Source organism: Lagopus leucura, unplaced genomic scaffold (genome assembly GCF_019238085.1).
Source record: "Lagopus leucura isolate 7727_CA_CO unplaced genomic scaffold, USGS_WTPT01 Super-Scaffold_797, whole genome shotgun sequence".
NCBI lineage: Eukaryota > Metazoa > Chordata > Aves > Galliformes > Phasianidae > Lagopus > Lagopus leucura.
In genome coordinates, this window is record NW_024962259.1 from 2,597,559 (window position 1) to 2,624,170 (window position 26,612).

General features: G+C 42.1%; 1 protein-coding gene across 4 annotated transcripts; it reads left to right on the forward strand.

The window, feature by feature from the left end:
* The first annotated feature begins 555 nt into the window (after nucleotides 1-555).
* On the forward strand, nucleotides 556-26,339 carry COPRS (coordinator of PRMT5 and differentiation stimulator). Of its 4 annotated transcripts, none has more exons than XM_042865111.1 (4): nucleotides 556-1,184; nucleotides 2,021-2,260; nucleotides 24,016-24,159; nucleotides 25,848-26,339. In XM_042865111.1, exons 1-3 carry the CDS (start codon nucleotides 1,064-1,066, stop codon nucleotides 24,138-24,140), a joined length of 486 nt encoding a protein of 161 aa, XP_042721045.1. In that variant the 5' UTR covers nucleotides 556-1,063; the 3' UTR covers nucleotides 24,141-24,159; nucleotides 25,848-26,339. The 4 variants fall into 4 exon arrangements, with proteins under 4 accessions (XP_042721045.1, XP_042721043.1, XP_042721042.1 ...); XM_042865109.1 differs by lacking the exons at nucleotides 24,016-24,159; nucleotides 25,848-26,339 and adding an exon at nucleotides 3,526-4,452 and having other exon boundaries at nucleotides 556-911; nucleotides 1,061-1,184; XM_042865108.1 differs by lacking the exons at nucleotides 24,016-24,159; nucleotides 25,848-26,339 and adding an exon at nucleotides 3,526-4,452.
* The last annotated feature ends 273 nt before the right edge of the window (nucleotides 26,340-26,612 follow it).

Here is a 26,612-nt window from a genome sequence, read left to right on the forward strand (position 1 = left end):
GGGCAGGTATCGATCCTCGTTTTACAGCTGCGTGGATCCTCCTTACACTCTGATTTATCCGCTTGTTTCTGCTTTTTTTTTCTTCCCCCCTCTCTCCCCTTATCAATGACTGGAAAAGCTTTCCAGTAGCAGTGAAAGAAGCTACGTATCACGTATTCAAAGGCAGTTAACAGTGAGCGCGGTGTCTGCGCAGATAAGGCACGCAACCGGTTGCCACGTGCCAGCCGTACAGCGGGACGAGCCGCCGCTCCGTGGCAGCCGCCGATCCGCCTCCGTCAGCGGGCGCAGCTCTGAGGCGCGAGGGGCCGAGCAGGGCGGGCACGCGCCTGACGCGCGGGGACAGAACTCCGCTCGCGGCCGCTGCCTCCGCGCTGCCCGGCCGCCGCGGTGGGATCCTGCGGGGCGGGGAGCGGAGTAGGGCCGGCTCGTTTCTACCGTGCGGGGAGAGGAAGAAGAGGAGGAGGAGGAGCCGCCGGCGCGGAGCTGCCCGACGTACGCCGCGTTCTGTCCGCGTTGCGCGTTCCGGCCCCGTGCAGCAGGCGCGTGCCCGGGGCTGCGCGGGCAGCCTGTCGTGCAGAGAAGTTATCTGTGCCTCAGTTGTCTCTGAGGATAACTTCTGTTTTCTTTGCTCTTCCTCCAGGGACCATCAGAGCCTTTGAGGTGTTAGCTCTTGCTGTGTGTCCTCCATCTTTGTCCGGTTCCTTAGGGCAGCTGGCAGCTCTGGTCCCGCTGTTTCTTAGCACAGCACCTCGCACGAGGTGGACAGCCCGTAACCGTTGGTCTTTATACACACACAGCTGCTGCTTATGCCTTCATTACCTTTGCTGCCTTTTCTGGTTGCTGTACCACACGGGTGCGTTCTAGGAGCTGTTCCCAAAATTTGGTGTGCGTGAGCTGCCCCGTGCTGCCAGGTGTGAGAAAGATCCTCCCTAAGGCTGTCTGATTCATTAAGAGAACCAACAGATGGTACCGAGGGCTCCACAACACCAACAGCACTGCAGGAGCCTTGCTGGAGGAGTCTGGGAGAGGAGTAACTGAGTTCTCTGAAACTGCTTTGTAGGTGATGGCTGCCACCCTGGAGCACAGAGGCTCTGAGGAGGAGCAGCCTCCTAACAAAAAGGAAACTATGACCTGGAAACCCAGAGATGTTAAGCCTAAAATATTAGGGCAAACTAAAGCAGATGGTAAGTAACAGAACTCCTGTTCAGGGAAATGTTCTCAGAAGCTGCAAAGGAAATCTTAGTTACTGTGCTAGATAATTTGTACTTAGATATTCGTGTATGCCTATGTACAGGAGTGTAGGGGAGCTGCTAGGTCCTGGCTTATACTGGTGATTGAGCACCTGGTGAAATCTGGCCCAGGGAGCACAGGCACATTGCTTACACCTGTGCTCCCCGTGTGACCAGAAGGGCTGGACCCAGGGTGCAGCCCCCCATGGACTCTTATGGGGGCCAGCCTCAAACAGGAAAGCTTCTTTTGGACCTTGGCTGCTTGCTGCGGGGTTGTGCTGTATGGCCAGAGGGCCCTTTCACCACTTGGGTGAGTTCTGTTCTTTCTGTGAATGGCTGTTGCTCTTCCTGTGAATTCATTGCCTGGAATCATTGAGCACTTGTTGGAAGAAGTTTTGTTTCTTCGTAAGTGGAACAGAGAGTATTTAATCAATGCCACAAAAAGGAAGTCAGAGCTGTAGTTTTTCAGCATACATAAATAAAAGCAGGAAAAACCCCAAGATAAACAAGATACAAGTGCAAAGAAGGTCTGCTAGCTCCTGTGCTCTGATTTAAAGCGCAATATTCCAACAAGAGTCCACAAAAAATCCTTACTTGGGCTAATGCTGTGACATAGGGCTGCATCTGATCTTGCCAAGCACCTGAAACCCGAAGCAGCGCATGGAACAGGATCTAATTACATTAGTAGTTACAAACGATGTTAACACACTTAACTGCATTATTCAGTTGCAGGCGTTTAATTGTTCCTGTTTAATTTCTAATGATCTCTTGGCTCTTTCTGTTATTTTTAGAATGTTTGCTGAAGAATGCCCTGTGTGTTCTTGATAGTGACTCTGAAGGAAGTGAATTCTCTGATGTCTCTGCATGTGAAGATGCTGTCAGTCTGCATACAAACACTGACGTGGAGGACTTGTGTGGTGAACTCTCTCGTATGTCTGAGGATGCAACTTTCGCTCAGCAGCCAGCTGCTTTGACATATGAGATGGAGGACTGGGATAAAGAGTTGGAGGAGTCTGAACGTAGTCCTTATGGTAAGTACGAATTTATTTGTGATTCATTTGAGTTTTGGTTGGCATGAGGATGGTAGATGCTCTATAGAACACATCTAAAAATTTCCGTGTTCTGTTTTGGGGATTTTTTTGTTTGTTTACCTCATGGGTTTGTCATGGACAATTTGGTTGCCAAATACAGGGCTTACAGGCAGTGTTGTGAAGTTTGTGTGTAACTCCTGCTTGAGCAATTCTTGAGAAGTGGAATAGTTCACTTCTGCAGTGAAGCTCAATATGCATAGACAGTCCTTCTCACTATTCCAAGGATTGTCTGTACGTATTGAGCTCCACCTCAGAAATTAATACTCTACTAAAATGCATCTATGTTAATCTGGAACAGAGGGGAGATTTGGAAAATGTTCCTTTTCTCCAGGAATTCAGCCATAGTGTCTCTCAAGAGCTGGACTTTCTGAGTGTGAAGCGATGCAAACACTCAGTCTCTGCTCTAAATATGATTTGTTGTTACTTCTGCTGTAGAGATTTTCTTTGTTATGTGGCAGAGTGCTTTTTTTGGTTGTTGGTTTGCTTGCTTGTTTGGTTTAATTCCATGAATGGCTCTTTTATTTTTGTTCTCCACTTCCGTAAGCTGGTAGCAGGAGGAGCTGCAGCCTTCTTGTGAGATTGTTCTGATTTTAAAGTGAAAATAGAGCAGTGGCTTTTTATGCTGGGTAACCGTAGATAAGGGCTGGAAGTGCATACACTGTGCTTCCAGTGTCTGCTGACTAGAAATATTCTGCTTCTGTGTAAAGAGTTAACCAACTTGGCATAAAAATAGGGTAAATTAACTGGTTTATTACACTTAATTCTAGACTAATGGAGGTACTGTTGTGAGCTGGCTTTTACAGGACTCCACCCTTTGTCCTCATCCAGTGACACAGCCTTTAGGAGACTCTGTGCTCCTTAATTTGGAATGTGGTTATGGAGAGAACAGGAAAAAGTAGGGAAAATAAGCATGATAGCTTTATGAGCCTTCTGTGCCCGAGGAGAAGAATTGCATGCGTGTGTATGCTGGTGTCAGACGTACTGGATTCAAGTACATCACTGCATTTTTCAGATAACTGTTTTGTCTCTGTGTCAGGAACTTACTCTAAATGAAGATTTTGCCAATCTCAGCTGTTTGCTTTGTTGGTAGATTTAAGTGCTGGTAGATCAGACTGAGACTCTTGACTGGAAGATGCTGCGGAACTGCAAGATGCTCTGCCACTGGCTTTCTGAATATCTTTTGTGATATTTTCTTTGATCTTTAGATGCTGGTGATCTCTACTGCGGAAGCTTTCAGGAAAATAATCTTTTGGCCTCATACTCATTTCGAGAGGATTCACTGTACAACCCGTGCTGTCACCATGCAGCTTGCCTTGCTTTTCCCCTGCCCGTTAGAATGACTGAGGTTGGCCAGTTTGATGATGCTGATGAATGAGGTCAGAACTGAGTTTGGTTTCTGAGTTGGATTATTCTTCACTGAGTTGCAGGTGCCAGCTGTAAGCTGCTAGCGCACTTGTGGACTATTTTCTGTTTGTGTTACATAGAACTGTGTTGCTGATTCATTGTTTGGGAGGAAGTAATTCCTAATCTTACCTTGATTGCAAAGTGTTGCCAGTTTTGGCATGTTTGGTACTTGCATGTCTGGACACTTAACCTGTAATTTTCTTTCATTTGTTATGGAATCGGTCTTAAAAACTCTTCCTCCTTCCAACTTCTCTGTTGTACTTCTGTGTTGCAGTTTGTATCTCCATGTTACTCATGACAAAATTAGATGTGACAGTACAAAATGAGTTCTTCTGGTTTGACGTGTTTCAATACAAAGGAATTTGCAAAATGTCTTCATGTATGTAACACACCTGTAGGCATATATTTGGGATTTTGTTTCCTACAGAGATGCTGGGTGTTTGTCAGCCTCCCAGGAAAGGTTTCTGCACATCAGACCTTGTGCTCAGATGTATTATCTTCCAGTCTCCAGTAGTCTGATGTTGTGTGAGGATGTTTTAAAGACATGTAATGACAAAGAAAATATGCTTATCTGATCCTCAGTGCGTCCTGCAAACAGCAGTGAATTGAGATTCATGGTATTACTGATACTTGTTATTTCTGTGTTGATAAATGAGGAAATGAGAACACAAAATACTTCCATAAAGTTCCCAAGAGAATAGCTGGAACTGGAACTGTATTCTTTTTGCCTGTGCTTTGGAATTAAAGGAAATGTTCTCAAATGAAGAATGGAAGTGGATTGTATGACTGACTTCTTACAAAAACAGTCTCTTGTTGCTCATATTTCTTCAATCACTTCTCAAGAATGTTTTGATGGCTTTTTTGACACTGCCCCATGCTGAAGCACTGCACTCTTGTTTATTCTCAGGCAAGGACTTAACACAATTGGAAGACTTTTTTTTAACCTATCTGGTGTATGAGACTAACTTATGTATTAGCATGGGAGGAGGAATTGAGCTGGAGTAACATTTGTTTAATGTTTTCTTTGAGAGCAGAGGAAAACGAGCTCAGGTGAGTCTGGTTTTTTTCTGTTACATGGGAGTCCCAGTTAGATCTGAGTATGAGGTGAAGAACCAAAGTAAAGAAGCAGAAGCTGGCTGGTGATTCTGTGGCTGAGGGCCTGTTCTTTTGTTCCAGTATGATGGAGTCCTCCAAAAGGTCATATTTCTGCCAAGACTTAATTCAGCATGCCTCCAGAACGCATGCATACACAGAAGCATAGCCTGACAGTTTGTTCTTCCCTTGAGCAGAAAGAAAGCCCTAGCTGTGCTATAGCACTGGGGGTATTTTTCTTTTGTGGGCTGCTGTGTGATCAGCTGCTTGTTGAGAGGAGTTCTGCATTAGCTGGAACAAATGCGTGCCTAGGTTTGGATACGTAGTGAGTTTTTCTAACCTGAACAAGAAGAATAAAACTCTAAGTGTGGCTGTGACTCATTCAACTCAATATCAATAAATATGAGTCAAGCACAGATTAGTAAGGTAAGTATATACCAGTAAATTGTGAAAGTTCATTTTGTTATCCTTTTTGTCAGTTTCCCAGGTCTCAGCTGCAGATGTTAATGCCACCCTGCAGAGGGCAGCAAAAAATGGTTTATTCTGTTCAGTGTTTTTATCTGGTATGGAGTTTCACCAGCAAGTGTCAGATCCTTAGGCTGGGTTTCTAAGCCCCGTTATCCCATTAATCAGTGAGACTGATTAATGGCCCTAATTAGCTTCTGATTTTCTGTTTTGCTCTGAAGTTATACTTAGTAGATGGAAAATTTCTCCCATGGCTGAGAAAACGGCATCACTTGACTGGCTTTGTATTTACTATGCTTGTGAATCCCATCAGAATTAATCAAGATGAGGCCAACAGAATTCTGTGGAAGCAAAGCCACCTTCCTCAGAGTTGGCTTAAAGGGGATCACCAAGAAGTTGTTATTAACATAGATTAGGTTGGTTTTAATTCCTGTATGATTCTAAAATTTTACCTTTAATTGGAGTCAGCCTCATCCTTCTGGACTGTCATTATTCGAGAAGAAATTGGTTGTCCTGAATGGCTGCCCTGCTAAGCTGTGTTTTAATTGATTGTAAACTTGAAAGGAAAACTGAAACAGATATTTTAGGTTAAAGCCGATTTCACTTCTATGGGCCTTGCTTGTTAGGGAAATGACTTAATGTAAGGTTTGATCTGAATGCTCTCAAACTTCAGTGGGATTAGAAAAACAGATGCAGACTTCTCAGAAAGCATCTCCCTGGAAGGATTTAAAACCAAGCTCATGGATTCCAGTGTTTCTGCACTACAGTGTTTCAGCTGCCGTTGTGCATCTTGCACCGAGTCTGTTTGGTGTTGACACAAGCATGCCATGCTGTACAAGAATATTTGGCAATTAAAACCAACGTAAAATGACATTTGAACCAACAGTTCAAACTAAGAGCATCGACCCTTCAGTCTGCTCATGTTTTTGTAGGTAAAAACGTTCCATTGCAGGATGTGCAAGGAACACATTGACAGTACATAGATCTATTTGAAAATTATTTGAAAATCAGATTTCTAAATTGAATGTGCATATATTTTTAAGTAACTTCAGGGATAATGGTGGTAGATTGGAACTTTGCACAGTACTTTACATTCCTAGCCTGGATGGGCAGCTACTGAAAGCCGGTGCGATTGGAATCCAATTCATATTGAGGCATTTGGCACGACTTCATACTGAACTGCTGGTGTCTCAGGGTGAATTCTCTGCAAGGAAGCAGAGACTGAGCTCCAGAAGTCTCTTTGTTTTTTTTTTTTGTTTGTTTTTCTCTGTCGAAGAGAAGCATGCTGAGTTTTTGGTCCAGATGTTACGTACCACTAAAAGGACAGTAGCAGAAGACTTGAGAACCACTTGTGCTCCAAAATGGCACCTTTTGTGAAGGCAAAAGGGTAACAAGGAATGCCTGCAGTTTATGCTGTGCAGACATGTTACTTTTTTCTGCTTAAAGCCAGAGAATTTTCTGTGGTTTCACTTGCTGTGTTTGTTGCATCTTACTAAATTGTGCTGGACCTCATATAAAAAGCTATCTGATTTTTGCATTGCAATTTAGAACGTGGTTTAAAACTTGCCTAGGAAAAGGGAGGAGGGTGTAGGAGTGAAACTAATATAGCTTCTATTTTAAACTTGTAATGGCTACTTGTCATAGGGATCCCTTTGGTCATGTGGCCTAAGCCTCAGTCCTTCAGGATGCAGCCACACAATTCTTGTGGCAAAACAAAATCTTCCTTGGGAGCTTTGTAAATCTTACAAGCTTCAGATGCAAATTAAAGCTATAAATACAGAATTAAAAATATAAATGTGAAAATGTGATGCAAAATATACCTGGAGGGCCCCCCAGCTTGAAGAAACTCAGTGGAAGGGGAGAATAGGCCTGGTGCTGAATTTCAAACCACAGCCAATGCATCAGTGTGCAGGGGTTGGGTCCTTAAGGAAGCAAATGTGAGCGTTTATCACAGCATGCAACTTTCTGGGCATGGGGCTGGGCTGGAGGAGGGAGACAGTGAGATGATGTTTGGTTCTTAGAGGTGTTTTTGTATTCTGCTACTTTCAAGGAAGAGTCAATAAATCAGGGACGCATCGTGCTGGTAGGGAAGAACATACAAATGAAGATTGCAGGTTTGGTTTCAATTGCAGCTCATTATGTCACAGTCTGAAACTGGACAAGCAGTAATCTGAAATGAATGCACAGCAGTGGGGCCTGTGAATGCTGCAGCGCTAATTCAGAAGTCATTGCTGCTCTCTGGTCTGGTGTCAGTACTGGATTTGTTAGCACAGTAATTCCCTTTGCTCTCGATGCTGTGTTTAACAGCACTGTGCATTCTATGTTCTTCTAACCAGCTGCCACTTTCCTGGTTGGAGTCACTTTTTACCTTCTAGTTTGATTAGTTCTTGCTTGTGGATATTAAAATCAAAACATGCAAGATCTGACGGATCTGTTTTTCACAGGGCTTTCTATCACGTTTAAGATTTGTTGTGATTGAGAGCAATTTGAAATTGCTGTTTATTTTCAAGCTTTTTGCAGAGTTATTTGTGGGAGGAATGCAGTTTATTTTTCAGTGCTGGGGCATGTCTCCATGCCTGAATGCTTAATCCAGCTCACTAATAATAAACAACACGTTTCTTACTGCTCAGCAGCCTTATCTTCTACAGTCAATTTGAGAAAGTCTTTTGCAGGTGTCTTGATGAAGATATTCTGCCATGGCTCATTGCTGGTTTTACTCACTAATATTCTGCCCATACAGCAAATAGTTTTGCGGTAATGTGGATATTGAACAGCATTTGGAAGACAAAATATTTCAACTACTCTTAACAGTATTTGAGTTAGTCACTGCAGACTGCTGCCTGTAAAATAAATAACTGTGGACGCCTTTTTTAAGAAGAAAAAAGTTGTCAAGGGCAATAATAGCAGAAGCTGAAACCACTTGGCGAATTTTCTTTGTCAAGACTGATGTGAAAATGATGTTTGAAAGGTAGCTGTTGAAGAGTGCTTCAGAGTTCACTGCCAGTAAACAGGAATAGCTTCATGTACTGAAAAGCCTGGATCTGCTGGAAAAACGCCTTGAATGCTGGCCTGTGATTTACCAAATTTACTGTCTGTTAAAATTTACAGTGGAATTTATGTTGCTATGGTTACCAAAGCTTCTCTAGTTCCAGAATGGCAGTGTATCTCATTTAAAAAAGAGAATCTTTGTTTTTCCTCTCCTTTCACTGTAATCAAATTGAACTTTTTAAAAAAATGGTTTTAATTTGCATGACTTGGTAGAACTTGTTGCCATGAGGAATCTGAAAAGCCAGAAATACAGTTGTTGCCAAGACGTATGCTTGTGTTTTACAGGACTTTTGAATTAAATCTCATTAGATCTAATAGATCTGTACTGTAGGGCAGAGTTGGCCCTTGGCTGGGAAGAAACGTGCAACTCACGCGGCCCACCGAGTGCGTATTAACTTTGAACTGTAACTGCTGCGGGTCTCTTTTGTGTGCGACTAAGCGCATGCATGTCTGTGTTCATCAGCCAGTTGGCCGCTGTGCCCTTGTGCTTGTGTGACTAGCAAATGAAGAAGTTAAGAAGGAATGGCTGCTATGGTGCGGAAATGCCATTATTATTTTGTTGGGGCTTGTTTCCTCTGCAGCTACAGGTACTGCCGCAGTCATCGCGATGGCCAATTGCTGCAGAGCGTTCACAAATCTATTGGAAAACAAAACTTGTTGTTTTTAATGTGAAGGAGTGGACGTAAGCCCACTGCTGAGATCCTGTTTGACAGTTCCTGTGCAGCTTTCCTTCTAGAGCTCAACAAACAACAGTATTAGCAAGGTTATAAAAACAGTACCACATGAAGCAGAGGAAATAAAACCAAAGCATTTTGCTCTGTCATCTGGCTTCCAGGAGCAGTGCCTCTGCCCAGCAAAGGCCAAAGATCGAGTGCTTCTGACACAGTTTGCTTCTGACAGGGATTGTTCCTTTTATATTGAGAACAGAAGTTGCACTTAGGTGTTTCCTTACGTGTCCTCTGAGGTTATTATGCAAAGATGGCTCTTTTACTGGGCCGTACCTGTTCTGACTTTTTTTTTTTTAAGATGTACATTTGTGTTTGTATAAATAAGAATTGGAGGGGAAAATGTTTGCTGAATTAAGTTTATATGCTTTACAGCTGCAAAGCTTTCTCCTTCAAGAAAACAACGTCAGGATACATGATAGCGTTCAGTCAGTTGTGGGTGTGCATATCTGGCCAAGCCATGGTGTTCCTGGGAATGCAGTTCCCCACTCCCTTCCTTGCACCCCTGCCTGTCTGGGTTAGGCTGGCCCAGCTGGAAGGGTATGCTGTGATTCCTTTCAGCCAGCTGCAAGCACAGAGGAGGGGGATGTGGGTCCCCAGTGTAGTGCTTGTGGCTGGATTCATCGCTGATCTGTGCAGGCTCCCATCCTTCTGCTGTAAGAGTTCTTGAAAGCTTCCTTAAGGGAAAATGAAAAACAGCCAGTGAAGTGATGTCAACTGCAAGTTCCATTACAGGTTGGATGCATACATAAGACCTATGTCTTCTATAAAACTGTTTATTCTAGATGAAATTTAGAGGTAGGTACTGTGCTGACCTTCTGAGGGCTGTGAGGAGCTGAGTGAAAGTTGTTTAAGTCCTTCTTTGTAAGAGCCTTTATTCTCTGTGCATGTTCTTGAGGTGGAGAAAAACAGTCAGTATAATTCTCTACAGTGAGAAAGGGATTAAAATGTGAAATTTTTATGTCATGTTGGTGTTCATATCCTCTTTTTTATACTAGGTTGATAGGAACTGGTATTTAAATCCTGTAGGGCAGTTTTGAAAACAGCTGAAAGTCCTCACAAATTTGCAACAGTCAGGATGGTTCTCGGAAAAATGAGGTGTTTCCAGTATGCACCTTCACACGTACATTTTTAGGCCCATCCACTGCATATTTCTGAAAAAGCTTATTCACCAATGCAGTGTTTTTTGAAGTTCAATTTCTTTCACTTGAATCTGCTGCCTGAAAACATTCTGAGGCTTGCAAACATCGTGTGGTTTGGATAAATAAAAGCATCAAATCGCCTGCAGTGCATCTGTGCCCCCTCGCTGTGCAGCCTGGCTGCTTCTGTGCCATCAGCCTGACAATTTCACTGAGGGTTTCAATGGACTTCAGGGCTTCCCTGGTTTGTGCTCAGGCAGATCCTGGTGCTTCTCTTCCCTTGCAAAGAGAAACTTTATGTTAGCTTCTGGTTTATCTAGAGAAGGACTAATCCTGAACAGTTGTGTCCTGCAAGGAGTTGCAGGTATTATTCTTTCTGACAGTAGGTGGAGACAAAGACCTGATGAATTTTGTCTCGTCAGAAACAGCCGTGCTGTCCGTCCTTCCCATCTCATGCCATTCAACAAGAGGCAAGAGGAATCTGGGATTAGAGAACCTGAATGTCTCAACATTTTTTCAGCTCTCACGGACTGAAGCAGCAGTCGAGTATTTAAATGCAGTGCGATATTTTCCAATTTTGACCTAATTGCTAAGGTTTACAGAATTACTGAGTAAGAGAATAAATGACAGCAATGATTGAGCATGCAGTCACATGACAGTTCCACTGCTTGATAGATTGCTTCCTTTCGTTGGTCTCGCTTAAAGTTACAGTTTGTCAGGGTTTCTTCTTTGCTTCTTTATTTTAACAGCATAAATTAATTTAAAATATCAAAGTCTATGTAATAAACTGAGATAGATCACTAACAGATATAAGCTGTTATATTCCTGAGGGTTGTGGCACTGCTTACTGTAAATCCAGCACAATGCATCTACAGCTGGGACTGCTGCCAGGGCCAAGAGCTTTGGAGAATTAAGTCTAATGTATTCATCTGAAATTTGCCAAACTGGGGAAATAGGATTTTGTGAGGAGCCCAGAGCCAAATGGGGATGAGACAAATTGGCTTTATCTGCCTGCATCTATTCTTTGTCCACCGGGTGATAGTTTATAAAGATGGACTCGAAATGGGTGCTGTGCAAGAGTATCTGCAGTGAGTGCTCCTTTGGAGCATGCTGGTATGGATGGCAGCTTTGTCCCCTCCTATTTGTACTCTGTCTACTTGCTGAGGCTTTCCTTCTGCTGTTCCTTGAGTCTCAAAGGGAACACACAGGGTCTGCATCGTATCTTTGCCTGCCACTGTGATCTGGTGCTCCAGAAAGAACTGGTGAATGCTTGCACTGCACTACACACCACAGAAGTTGGAGGAGAGGTGGTTTTGGTGAGATGTGAATGTGGTCATAGGAGAAGTGGAGTTGGCAGAGTCCTCAGGTGCTCGCTCCTTCTGAGTGACAGAAAAGTCAGAGCATTGCCTGGGAACCAAAGGCTCTTGAACAGGTGAATTTTTCCAAGGTTGCCTAACTGTATTTTGCATAAATCTGGCTTCTGGTCCATTGGTTTGTTTAATTTAGGTGAGAGAATAAGCTAAATAACACGTATTATTTCATTCTGTCTGTTGTCTTTGTGCACATATTCAATGCTTGGCCAGTCTGCTGAGAAACCGTACAAAGGTGTAAATCCTGGGCTTTTGAATTCCTATTTGCTGGGAAACAGGCATTAGCAAACGGTGTAGTTTTTCCTGGATATACAGCTCTCAGTATGGATGTTTTCTATGTGTAACTAAATGGATAAATATTTCATATAAAAATGTAGAAATGGATCAATATGAATGTCATCCAACGTATTGGTCTTCTGTATATGAATTTCCTTTACGATGCTCTATAAATGCTGTACATAATTTATAAATTGTGTTATTCATACTCCGTGCCAATAGCAAGCAGAGCTGATGAGGAAAAAAGCCATCAAATTGGTATACTTGGTTATCTTCTCACTTGTTTAGAAGTGTCTTTTGGAATTTAATGACGTGCTATCATTTAGTTTTGTTTTCAAGGATAGCATTTGGATAATATCTGGTAGACTTAAAAACTGAATCACAAACTTCAAGAGCTAATGGGCTGAATTATATGACTCAATTCAGAGAGGTATGAGGAGCCACTAAACACGAAACTGGGATGGACAAAACTTTTCATTCCAAAATGTAGTCGTGTTTTTGTTGGCTTCCGCTTAAAGGATGTGGACTACTGTGAGAAAGGAAGAATGAAGTGTTCAGAGGTGGCTGGAGGCAGACTGATTTGAAAGTCACTGAATTTGTGAGCCAGTAAGTAAGTGGTCAAAATAATGTGAACTTAGAAGGAAGTAAATTTCATTAGTTTGTGTTATTTTGTTCACAGAAAGACAAATCTTGAGAGATGCTTAGGGATTAAATTTTTTTAGTGAAGTATTGCTTTGTAGAAGCAGCTCTAGGTTGCCTTGGGTTTTCTTCTCTGCATGTACACAGGATCCATCTTTCTTTTCCAACTCAAGTTTTGCTCAAATTATTTATCCAGGTGCTTTGCAACGTCTGACTGAATGCATGTAACGTTTGCCCAAAAATGTGTTTAGGTAATGAAAGACCTTGCTTGAGGTCTCTGCTATTAAACCTTTGCTGAGGGGCAGGGAGAGGCTGCGAGTTTTTTGGCGAAGTTAATAAAATGTGTGGATTAGTGAAGTGCTGATTAGTGAGGTTCTATTGTAGGTAGGCAGAGACATTCCTGCCTTAGCTGAAACCCAGATGGAAAGCTGCCCACCTCAGATGGCGGAAAATGGTTTATGTTGCTGGTTTGCTGTAGTATGTTGCTGAGGTTGCAGCAAAGTGAATCTTACTAATGTCTTCAAGTGTAATTAACTCTGTTGTTCGATGTAAATATTTGAATTCTGCTCGTTCAATCTCTACAGGGGCTGTTTAAAGCAATTTTTGTCCAAGAGCTCAAAGGCCAGTAGGAATGTGTGCGCATTAATACACTTCTCTTTGTCCTGGACTTGATCCAGAGCTTAGAGGGCAAATGGGAAGATCTTCTATCTGATGTATTTACAGTAGAGCTCAGAGCGCTTGATCAAGGCTTCATTTTGCTGTCATTGTGCCCAGGCTTTGATATGAAACAGAGTGTAGGACGTGGACACAACAGGCAAAAGGATCTGAGGCACTGGGAGGCTGAGGGGAAATAATGCATCGTGGTATCCTCTTAATATTACCTTAAAATGGTGGCTCTTTTTAAGGTGTGGAGCATCCGGTGATGCTCTGATGTTTTCTCTCAAGCATCAGCTTAAATGCTCAGGAGTAACAGTAGGTTAAAAAAGAATAAATAAAAAACACTTTAGAAATTTTTTTAATTGTAGCCATTTGAGGGAGGAAGTAAATAAAATATTGTTGTTTGTTTCTTTTGAAATACCTGATTTCTGAGAACTGAAATACTACTTTCTGAGGTAATGAAGTATTCTTCTTTTAGGAAATGCCAAACTTCTTCCAAGGCATTTCATGTTATGTTCTCTTAGATTGGGCTACCTGCTATGAATATTTTCATAGTCTCCCATGATCAGATATTCAGGAGTGCTGCTGCTTAAGAAAGTAGAACTGTGGCAAGGTAAGAATGCAGCCATTCAGTAGCAAATTGTCAGCTGTTATGGGCCTAAGCTACAACTCCCACAAGATAACGCTGGCAGCATTTCCAAATGTAAATATCTCTCCTGCCAAAGGGGATTTCTTTTGTTGGCATTTTGAATTTTTGTCAAGAAAAAAAGTAACCTCTTTTGAACTGTGAAGAGCTGTTCCTGAGCAACTCTTCTCAGTTCCTGCAGCAGTGAAGACAAGCAGGATTCTGTGCTAGTTGTGCAACTGGGGAAGCAGCTCAACTCAGATAGGGCTGGGAACTGAGAATCAGATTTTCATTATGTTTCTGACTTGCTGTAGTAATGTTACTGATAATTAATTTTACCCTGTGTTAATTCTTATCTCGCTGTGGAATATGCTATAATAAGGACACTCATCTCCCATGGATGTTATGGATTATTTCCTGTTAAAGTACCTTGAGAATCTTGGATCTTAAAGAACTGTTATCACTGATGATATTGTTCAACTTGGTCTTCAAATCACTGGCAAAGATGCAGACAGGTAAGCAGCATACTGGACTTGTTTATCTGTAGCTTTGAAACTGCTTTTGTGAATAACTCTTCATTTTGAAGAGGTGTGTGCCCTGTGTCTGCAATGAAAATAATTACCAAGACCAAAGGGATGCTTTGGTCTTATGGTAACTCAGTTGGATGACGACTGCCATAGTTTCTAGATAAAAGTTTATTTTTTTTCCTGAAGTGAATATCCATGGAAATCAGTCACCTTCAGCCTGGCTGTTGTGATATCTGAACGATGATTGTCATGGAGAAGATAGCATCCTTTCTTCTTTGGCCTAGCAGAAGTCAGAGAACCAAGGGCAGAAAACAGGCTGAGCAGAGCTGTCAGGAGCTGCAATAGAGCAACAGTGGAGCTTCACTCCCTCTGGAAATTTACTGCTCAGGTGTTATCATTGGTGCATCTTCCTGCCGTCTTTCTGTCTGTGGGTGGGGATGGGGCTTTCTTTCTAGCTAGCAAACCTCAGGCAAAGATTTAAGCCGTGCAAAGGGCGCTGTGTGGACAGCAGCAGTGGGGGTGCCTCATTCAAAGCATATAAAGGCCTGAAATGGAGGAAGTTGTGGGTTTGGGTTTTTTTATGCTTAGGTTGATGAAGTTCATTCTAAAGAATTACAGTCCAGTAAGTGTTACTCTGTTTTACAGATTGGCAGCTGAGGTATAGAGAAGGGAATAACTTCCTCAGTGATGCATGGAGTAAAGGTGACAGTTCGTTTCCATATCATTCATCCCAGCACAGCAGCGTCCTTCCTCTCTATCACTGAGTAAAACAAACCTTACCTTTGAACCACTTTCCTTTGTTAATAGAGTTAAATGGGGAGAAGAGTGTAAGCATATTTGTATTAACCATAGCTTATTCTGTTAGGGATAGACTCCTGAGCTGCTCTGTTCTGCATCAGACTCTAGTGCAGAAATAGCCACTTGGCTGGAGGAAAGAGGTAGGGATGTGTTCACAGAGTTGCTGTATCATGCCCATAGGGGAGGCTTTGTGGAAGCAGTCTGAGTGAGCACACCGGTCTTTGGAAAATCCCAGGATCAGGCTGATCTCCTTAACAGTATGTCACTGCCCTTCTGGTGTGTGCGTGATGAAGGAGCAAGGATACGTCTATTCAGTTTGCATGTACAGTATTGGTGGGTTTAAACCTTTGGGCAAGTTGTCAAATAACTGCTGTTGACATAAACCATTGCTGTGTGTCAGCAGCATAGAGAACAGGACAGCTCTCTGTTAGTAGTTCATATTGCTTTAAGAGACATAGAAATTGTTCATCCTGCAAGGGAAGGAGATAGCAGAAGGAAGCTCTCTTTAATAAGTCTTTGGAATTGAGTGTTGACAAAAATGTCTTTCATCTTGTTCCAAGACGTCATTGATACCAAGTACACAGCATGCTCTTGAGTTGCATAACAATGTATCCCAGCTCATTAATGATTTATTTTTTGGAGCTATGCTTCTTCACTCACAACACCTTGGGTATGAGCAGACTTACTGCCAAAGTTTGAGGTCTGATTTATTGAAAATCCACAAACTGAACCTTTAAACATGCAGCTGGGATGGTGCATGCAAGTCTTGGATTGTCCTGTCAGTCTTTGAGCATTTCTAGGAGACCTCCTGTCCAAGCACTGAGTTCTTGGTTGCTCTTTACTACTACTTTGGTGATAATCTTCTAACCTTTTCAAGACAGTATGAAGAGAAGGGAAAACGACTAATTTTAGAGATGTTGTGAAGAATAATCACATGAGATTTTTAAGGTTATACTGGCTTCTGGGTAAAGAACAAGGCTCTTTGAAGTAAGAGTTTTACAGGAGTGATTAATGAAGCTTTTTAGAGATGTGTATCCCTGTATTAATGTGAGTTTTCAGTGCATGCTTTGCCTCTACTCTGTGTGACTCCACTTTCTGAATAAGCACTTGCCTTGAGATCCCTCACTGCATTTTATTTTGCATCTACTTATTGTGTAGTCTTCAGTCTTGGTTTACTGGTTTCTCTCTGTGCCATAAGAGCAGGCATGTTGTGAATGAAACAAATGTTCAGTTCTCAAAAATGCATATTGGACTGTGATGAAAAATAGCTTTCTAACCAGAGCCTGAGAACTATGGTTATTTCCACATCACCTGGATTCATGCCTTATTTCAGCAGATGTAGATGAATCATTGGCCCCAAACATCTCTCTAATGCAAATAGCTGTCAATGAAGGTGAAATAATTAATGGTCAGAATCTAACAGGAAGATCTTGTCTGCCTGAGTTTAAGATGCCTTTGCATATTTTTGCCTGCTCCTCTTGTGATCCCGATCTGGCACTGTGCTGGTACTAGTCTTAATGTGTCAATGAAATACCAACATAAGCTGTTTCAGTTAGATGTTTGAGACATCTGTTAGCATGCTTATCATACTCTGCTATTAGGGAACTGTAGGCAGTACCAAGGCACAGGGAAAACATAATCTTCCTGAAGTTTGTTTTATGTCTCATGTGAGAACACTCAGACCATAGCAGAGATCTGCTAAAAATACTCCTCATATTAGGAAGATTTTTTTTTTTAAATCAGATTTAAAAAAAAAAATAATAATCTGTTAACTTCCTATGTTTTACATCCATTTTCAGCTTTAGGGAAGATAAAAATCACAGATGTGTGTAGGTAATCTGGCTGGGTGTTGCTGTGCGATTGGAAGGGGCGGCTTCCAGCAACGCCAGGGTCGTGGAAGGCAGTCATGATCACTTCTTAATGTAGCATAGAGAAGAGGAAATTCCTCTGTACTGGGAGGCTGCATGACCATGGAGTTGACACAGAAGTAAAGAGGTAGAAGTCAGTAATGCTGGAGGAAGGACTTGACTCGCTGGGGTTACCTGTCACGTACTGATCAATTTCCTGTGTCTTCTTCTTGATTCATACTCTGATCTTTCATCCGTTTCTATTTTTACCTGTATAGCAGAGCCAACTATCTGAGCAGGTGATATCCTCACTTTTGTACCTGTGTGAGGCAATTTGGAACTTAATATTACTTTAATCCATCAACAGCTGTAGCCTTGGACATAGTGGCTCACTTTCTGTGATGAGCAGTAGTTAGCTGAGTCTTTTTATGTCGTGCAATCAGGTATTCTTTATTTTCTCAGTGAGATGAAGTACCAATTTCAAGTGACTTGTCAGCTTTGTGGGAATAGTGTTGTAAGTTACTCCTCTGTTTGGGCTAAACTTCAGCATCTTCTACCTATCTGAAAATTAATATGTAGTTCAGACTGTGTATTGGTGACCCTCACAGCTTGTGAGCTGCTGTGAAACTCTTCCATAGGAGAGACTGTGATTCAACTTTTTTTAGGTACCACATAGTTTTATAAAATGCTTTGGGTTGGTGCAGCTGTGTAAACCAAGATTTTTGCCTGTGCATCTTAACAGAGTTTCTTTATTTATTGCTAATTCTGGGCCCATAACATAAATATACTGTTGCTTTTAGTGATATGTGGGCTCTGTGGATTTTAGATCGACATATAGGCTTCTCTTCTGGCCCCTGAAGGTCCTGTAGCTTTGTAAACTACTCAATTTCAGTCTGAACTTCTCTGTAAAATGAAAATAAATGAAACCACTTTCCCACCTGGTTTTATTTATGATGTTTCTTGAAATTCCCAAGAGATTGTACAAAACTGGTCAGAAACACACCATCAGGTGGTCCAGTCTTGTCCATTAAACTCCATTTTCTTTCTCCTTTGGGGTTGTGAGGGAAGGGGAAGCTGATGATAGAGAGATTTATTGTGGTTGGCAGACAGAAAATTTACTTCTCTTCCATGACAGCTCACATTTTCCTCTCTGCTCTTCCAAGTTTGTGTTCAAAGTTCTCCTATTTTGAGCTAATCAAGATTTGGTAGCTAGAGCAAAACTTGCCCATTATGTAAGATGCCAAATGCTTTCAAATTCATCGATCTCAGTGGAACACGAGGGAGCTCAGCCATTGGCACTAGCATTTCAGTTCGTTAATGTTTTCAGGCTTTAAACTGGACTGTTAATCTTGGCTCTGGCAAAGAGTCCAAGGACTTCAACAGTGTGTGAAACGTCCCATAAAACGCGGCTTCTAAGAATACAGTTGTTTTTGGTTTGCTTGCTGTTGTAAAGTGCATCAATGCTCATGTTCTGATTGCTTTGAATCTAATGACGTCTTGCAATGTATCATTTAGATTGTACTTAAATTTTTTGTTGTTACCATACAGGCACCGTCTGGGCTAACTTGACTACCTTGAATCAAAATATAGCTGGATTTTCAGTTGTGTAGGAGTTCAGTGGCTTCACAGAATACTTGATTTAAGTAAATGAAAGTTTGTAGCAAAATCTCCCTCTTCATAGCTTATTTTATAACTATCTGTTTTCATACTTGTTTAAGTTTGATTGCAAGTTTAAAAACTCTCAGCCCATATTTTTTTGGGAGGAAGTGTCAGTAGGGTATGAAAATGACAGGGATCCAATGTCCTCCATTTGTTGATATCTAGCAAACACGAACAATAGAAATTTGGATCCTGGGCAATACGTGACTCTACTAACAAAGGGGGTGACATGAAATGTGCACAGGAATGTTGTTTTTCAAAGAGGCAGATTGCACTGAAAAATTTCTGAGGATTTCAGTCATGTGGTCGGCGTGGGTTGTGCTGTTAGTGCTGCGTACATTCTTAGTTCACACCAAGCAAATTCGGCTGTTTTTGGGATGTGATGCATTGTAAAATATACAGCTGCTCTGCAGTTACTTACCTTGAGGTTTGTGACAAGGATTAAACCGTGGGTCAAGGCCAAAAGGTCTTGGTCTGTTGCCCATTTAAGTCAGTAGAGAGACTCTTATCAACTTCAGCAGCTCCTGGTTGAGAGCTGAGAATCACACTCTGAAGGCAGCATCACAGCTCGCAGCACTGCCTTGGGTTTGCAGTGTGACCTTAAGGAACAGCACTTTCCATTCGCTCTGCTTGGCTTTGGGCGAAGCTGTTAGTCTCTCTGTGCCTCATCAAGAAAAGGAGGCTTAAAAAAATCATTAGTATTTCAAAAGCACTCATTCTAGTGAGAGGGGCTGCAGAAGCAGAGCAGTAAATCCTGCTCCATTGGAGCTGTCCAAATATTATTGCTTGTATTGAAGGAAAGCTCTTAAATGAAGGCTGGTGTTCAGAAGCCAGTGGAGCTGGAGAGTCATCACATCATCACAGATCTGCTGGAAACATGGAGCTTGTCAGTTGACTTGCTGGGCTTTCACAGAAACACAAGATAGGAACGTAAAGCCTCTAATGTAACTAATGACCCTGGAAGATCAAATCTGTCTCTGTTTTATGGATATTCTCATTCTATTTTTAAATGATGCTTCATTTCATTCAAGGCAGATCTGGAGTACATAACTCTAAAAAGCAGTTTTTGGACTTAAAAATAGATTTCACAGCCAAGTCACTCTAAAAGTCTGTTTACCCATCGTTCTGTCACATTAAAAATGCAGTTTATCTTCCTGCAGACAGACTGAAAGGACCACCTACTCCAGGAAAAACATTTCTCTGTAGCTTGCCTATTAGGCTGTTTTGATGAGCTTGTGAAATGCTACTTGAAATCCAGCTTTCCTCTGTTGGAGCGAGCTATTACACTAACCTTCCGTTGGAATGAGGTCTGGAGTTGGGAATAGAGGAGAACAGTAAAGCATTTGCAGCTAAAGGTGATCTAGCAGCAGATCATGGCTATTAAAGAGGGCCTGAATTCTTAAAAACAACCAAACCAAAGACAAACAATCACAGCTGATTAAGTAAAAAAGAAGATAAATAATTGGTCAAAAGGATAAATAAATAAATACCAATGTCTCAAAGATGCTTACATCCATGGGAGTGATGCTTTTAGCCAAATGTTTGACCTGTGGTGTGCATGTGGAAGCATTTGAGCATGTAAGCTGCCATTTTGCACTGGGACCACTTACACTTGAAATTTCCAGTGACAAATTGAAGAGTGCTTCTTTTTAAGTTGCAGTGCAGTAATGGGAGTTAGGATTTATAAGTGCTGCCAAATGCAATAAACTTGTGTTATAGCCTTTTAAAATTGTTATATTGAATGCCGCTTATAAAGAGTCATCTTTCTTTTATTGTTTCATAATTTATTCAGTGTTTTCTTAACTGGCACATCAGCAGAACAGTAAAAGTGCCACTGAGTAAACTTGGTTTAATGGTGACCAAGTTTTGTCTGTGTTACAATAATATCTGTGAGAAGAAACAATTACCTTGTGATTTGCTATCAAAGCAGTAAGAGCATTTGTTTTCCAGTTCATTTAGAAAGGACATCACTTCCAAGCTTTCTTTTGCTCTCCTTGTGGATCCGTTTCCTCTTTGGTGTAGTTCAGTGTTTTGCAGTGCAAAAATAATAATAGCTTGGTCCTGAACCAGAGATTCTTAAATCGAGCCTCTGCTGTATGCAGTGTTGATCTTCAGTGATGTATTTTCAGGACAGCTCAGACTGAGAGCCGCCCTAGGTTGTGAACAGTAAGAAACCTGCAGGCTCCATGAGGATGGTGGCTTAATGAGAGTAGTTGGCTTCATGTATCTCATTACTCCAGACTTCTGTGAGGAAAAGTATCAATACTTGGAATTCAATGAATTGATCCGTGCCCTTCTGCAGCACGCTGACCATTAACCGCTGAGGGGAATCAACAGTTACTGTCAGGTTGGCAGCATCGTGCTCCTAACAAATAGCTCCTTACAGCCCACCTGCTGCTTTCAGTGAATTTCAGAAGCACGGTGAGTGAGGCTCAAACACTGGATTTTCCAGGATGATGGGGGCTCAAATAAAAGGTTTCAAATTACCAGGCCTCAAGGAGCTATCTAGAGAGGCAGTGTGTAGCACTGGGGCTGAGTTACTGTAAGTCTCTTAACCAGCAATGGAGTCCCTGAACGTATCCCCTGCAACACTTCCTCTTGTTCTTTTGTTTGTTTGTTTTCTTTCTTTTTTCTTTTCCTGTGGGTTTGTTTTCCTGATGTGGTTTTGGAATGCTTCCAGACCAGATCTTTTGGTGCTATAAATTGATGTAGATCCTTTGTCTTCAGTAGGGTTACACTGATTTACTCCAGCTGAGGATCTGCTCTGCAAGTTCATTCTCACAGTGCTGCAGTTAGCAAGTTCAAGCCCACGTTTTGAGTACTTTGTGCGTGCACAAAGACATTCATCATACAGCAATGTGTGCAAGGCATGTGTGAACACTTTTCCACAGGCAGTTCTCAAAATCCCTGCCTCTGTCTCCATTTAATGTTGACCCTGCCTCTTCTCTCAGTTAAGCTGCCTTAAGCCCACTGACTTCAAAAAGTTTGCTCTTGGTTAACACCTGTCTGTAAAAGTAGTGTTAAATGATGCTAAACCTTTGTCTCTGTATAAGGCATCCTATCTCTAAGACTCCCAGCTCGGGAATTACTGTCACCATCTTTTAATGTTCAAAGGCTGCTCCAGAAGTAATGCTTCCTGTTTTATTATGGTGGTATGGCAGCAGAGGTTGCAACTTCCTACCAGGTTTCCATTACATATTGTTGCTGTGTGAAATCCTCCTCTGTAAATACTCTTCCTGCCTATCTCATTGCCTCCTCAGTCATTTGCTCTTGGAATTTCCTTATCCTGACTGTGAGACCACAGCTGCAATTTGCAGAGGTGAATTTGTCATCTTTTACAGGTCTTTCTTAAGAATGGAGTTGTGCACTTCTTCCTACAGCTGCCTGATGTCTATTCATAGCAAGCTTTGTTTCCTCCAACCAAAGTCATTTGTAACTGTATAAGGGAAATTTGGTGCTGAAGTCACAGAGTTTATAAGATGATGTAAATGTTCTTGTGTCATAATGTCTAATGTGTGAGCGGTTCTACCCTGCCACGGAGACAGCAGGATCAGCTGCGTGCCCAGTCCTGGCACTGCTGATGCACCAAATGGTTTCAGTCAAGAGCCCTGTTTATGGGGTGTGGGGATCAGAATCCTGGCTTTTCCCAGTGTGAAATACTTCACTGTAGCGTGAAGTATCAAGTCAGCCCTGTGGTTTACAGACTTGTTTCCTCTCTTGAATCTTCCTCCTATTTTCATTTCCGACGTTTTTTCCTCTTTCCCATCTCTGAGGCAGTCACATCCTGCCCATTCTCACCTTCTGTAAAGCACTTTCTCAGAGCCAGTGCAACACTCACTGGGACACTTAGCATCCTGACAGAGATATGTTGCAACACGTCAATATGCAGCAGTGTTCAGGTGCACTGAGTGCGAAGTAATGTGTATTAATCTATCAAAGTGTACTTGTTTCTGATGACAGACATTAATATGATTTATTTTGAGTTCTGATCAGTCGTTTAACCAAGTCACTTTAGCCTGTCTCAACCTGCCTCTGCTTTCCTCGTGATTCGTAGTGCTGCTGACTTCCTTACTTCTCTCCCACCTCTTACAACTTTCTGGGAGGTGCCAGGGGAACTGAGTAAATCTTTTCCCAGGAGGAAAGCTGTGGTTAAAAATAGTGTTAGATGATGTTCTAGGCCAGGTGAGCGGCACCATCCTACTACATGGCTGCTGATGTCCAGAGGGGGAGAAGAGGAAAGGGAGGAGGATTCATCCAAGGGGGTGTAGGATTTTTTTTCATCACCCTGCTAAGCTTCCTCCAAAAGAGCCAAGATTGCTGACATGAGCAGAAGCTTGACCTGCTGGCAGCAGTGCCAAGTAATGCTGGCAATGTGTTTTACACAAGGGTGTGCTAGCCTCGGCATTTTTCCCCAGCTAGATCATTGCCACAAAAACAACTCTCTCCCCTCTCAAAAGGAGACCGCAGTAGAGAGCCTGGTTTTGCAGGCTCTGCTCTGATCAAACCCGCCTAGCAGAAGACAAAATGGACATGTTTTAAAGTTACGAAGCTACAATTGCATTTCCTTTCAAACCACATAAATAAAAAATGGTGAACTCTTCCTTCTTAGAGGTACTCGAGTTGCGTGTGATAAATTCTGGATGATGGGAAGAACGTGCTGTGTCAGTATGTCATTAGATTTGATAGTTCACAGATCGGACTCAACAAAAATATTTATTACCTGGGATTTACTTGTCATGAAATTGCCTTAAGATATGGGTGGAAAAAAAAAAAAAGGCAGGAAAAAAAAAAAAAGGAAAAAAGAGGAAAATGCATTGTTGGATCAACAGAATAAAGAATTTTTTTTGCAGTAGATTATTCTGTAACTTTGTTTATGTGGGTAGATTTGTTTATGTGGGTAGATGGAGTTTCTTTTAAATGACTTTATGCACAAATCAGGGAACTGTATACCTTAATCCAGAAGGATGCTCTCAGGAATCTCACCTCACAGAAGTGGAAATGAGTGGCTTGGAGGTCTGTTGGGTTTGTGGTGTCCCTTCTGGTTATGCTGGTGGCTGTAATAAAGTGCAGATTGTAACGGGGAAGTCTGATAAATTGCTTTGTGAAGTCCCACTTTGTTGTCCTAGTGGGACAGTTTGTAAAGACGTTGTAGTATTCGGTGCAGTCTTTCAGAAGTAGTATCATAGGTAGGAAAAAGCTGGAGAGATCCATTCATAAGGAAGAAATGGTTGTGGGGGAAGGTTTGCTCCTCGCAAGGCAGGAGCTCACAGGGCCCTGAAAACAGAGAGGTGTGACAGGAGACAGGCAGTGCTTTAGATGAACCCTGCTGAAGAGGACTTCATCTCTGCTGAAATCTCTCCCCCAGTGTAGCAGTATGGGGCACATGGTGTAAATGTAGCATTCATCTCTGCCCTTCCTCCTCAGGAAGCCCTGAGGCAGTGCCAGGACGGCATGAGGTCACCTCACCCGGTTGCTCCAACCTGTGTTTGTGGAACCTCTGGTGCTACGGCCCGATAGGAAGCCTGGAGGATGTCAGTAATTTTTCCTGATGTGGAGGAAAGCTTTGAGGTATTCCCAAGTGAACCCACTGGAGACTGTTCAGTGCCTTTCTTGATCTGTCCATAGTGGTGACGATGCATTTTCGTTTCAGTAATGTCTCTTATGGTAAATCTGGTGAATAAGTAGGATCTTACTTCCCCTTCAATCTTTTCCTTTGTTCTGTTCAGTATGAGAACACAGAAAACTGACTGCTAAAAGGCACAGCTTGCCCAAGGGCTTTTGCTGGTATCTTTTCCTGTCAAATCATTTTCTTATTGTTATGGAGACTTTTCCTGGGCATCTCCCTTGGCTGAAGGATTTGACTCTATCAGGCATGCCAAGCTGTTAGCATTTAAACATCTAGTATTTAAATTAAGGGCCCTCTTACTCTCTCAGCCTCTCTCAGTTTTTCCACTGTTTTGTTTGCAATAGCAATGAACAGTTCCAGCAGAACTGCTGAGCCAAATTCCTTGCAGATACAAAACAGAGTTGAGGAACTTTTTAATGGCAAAGATCTGGATCATTAGATCTGACCCGTCTATGTAGAAAATCAGACTTTTTAAAACTGGATTGGAAAATAATGCCCAGAGAGGCTGATGACTTGCTAAGGTCACACACAGTATTGATTGTATAGCAAGGAATAAAGCTAATGCATGTTTGTCCTTGCCAGCTTCCTGTGATAGATAACTGAACGTTGCAGCTTATTCAATTAAGAGAAATTTCAAAGACCTTTGTAGGCAGAAGAGTGCCATAAGGGGTTGCAGCAGGGATGGAGGGTGGTTCCCTGTAAATGCACAGTGTTCCAGCTCTGGAGATCTAGGATCTTCTTCCTGCAAGGATCCTGGAAAAGCTTATCAAGGGAACTTGGAGACCAGGGCTGCTGACTACCAGGACTTGTGTCCTCAAAACTCATAGGGAGTTCTGAGCATGGAATGTTTGCACATCTCTGCATCCTTTCTGGTGGAGTGGTCAGTGGTTCAGGTGCTTCCCCTGTGCATCTCATTCTGCTGGAGTCAGTCCCATGCTGTTTTCCAGAAGGCATGTCTAGTCCACACGTAACAATTATTTGCTTTTCTTCTTTACTATTTTTTTTTTTCCCCTCTACTTCTTCCATTTGTGTTCATCTGTTTACAGATTAGTATTCGTTAGGAACATAAATGTCTCCATCCTAAGGAGGAGGGAAAAAAAAGCCTCTGCACTAGAACTTATTCCTCCAATCCTATTTTCCTGCCTTCTAAGAAGATGTGTAATCTTAATTTCCAAGTGACCCATAAAGTGGGTCTAACTGTGGTAGTCAGAGCCTCATACGAGACACTGCTGTCAGAGGTGGTTGTTGGAACAGTCCCTGCAGCAGAATGCTGCCTCAGCTCAGCTCTGTACCTCTTGGAAGAAAGTAAGCATTCATTTGTATTCATAACATGGGAACAGGAGGGAATCCACAATTTAGTGATAGTTGCCATCTTTAATGAGTGATCATGATACTTCATTAAAATGGCACCCATGCTTTGAACTGTCACATTTCTGTACGAGGTGGTGCTTGAGTAACTGGGGGAAAAATTGCTTCATTACACGGGATGCAGTAGTTGTGCAATTCATTGGTCTGTGGCTGAATGGCATGTGGGGATAATTTACTGGCAGAAAGATAACTTTTGCTTGTGTAATTAGGGCTGTTTAAAATTTGAATATATAACAAAATTGTTTTTCCTCTCATTTCTCAGAGAGAGGTTTTCCTGATGCTTTTGGAAACTATTCATATTTACAACTCCTTCACAACGATTGTCCTCCTGGCACTGTGGGATTTTCAACAAACCTCACGCTCTCGAGTCAGACACGCAGAGGCCATCATGAGGTTGAAAAGCACACAAACAAACTATTGTTAGAATTTGCTGATGCTGCTGGCAGTGCCAAGGGGGGCATCTTGTTGTTGTTTGCTCATATGATTTAAAGTAATGAGAAAATGTAGAATGAGACAAATGGAGAAGAGGCAGATGATGTGAAAGGACCGGGCCTTCCTCGCTGCCATGGGGCTGAGCAGCATGCAGATGTATACACAGCGGGAGGAGATGTTTTCTAAAGACTTGATATCCATAGTAAGGGAATAAAGGGTGATGCTGGAGGTGGGACAGAAGTCACTTGTCGGAAAGTGAGGCCTGCATTTATATTCATCGTTTAAGTATTAAACATTGTCGTTTCCCCATGTGTCCCCATTGTATGAGCACAAATGATTGATTTCTCTCAATAAATTATTGCTATGCCTGGCTCACTGATATGGCAATGAATTGCATCATCCTGTGGCAGCCAGGTATTTTTTTTCCTTCTCCAAATGTATTACACTGTTTAAATGATGCTAAATTCTTGTGGACAATGTGTGCAGCAGTATAAAATGAATCACATTCACATATTCTTTTAGGCTTTTATTTGACATCTCCTTTGCTCAGTTTCTGAAATGTAAGAATATACAATCTCAGGGCCTGTACTGCACT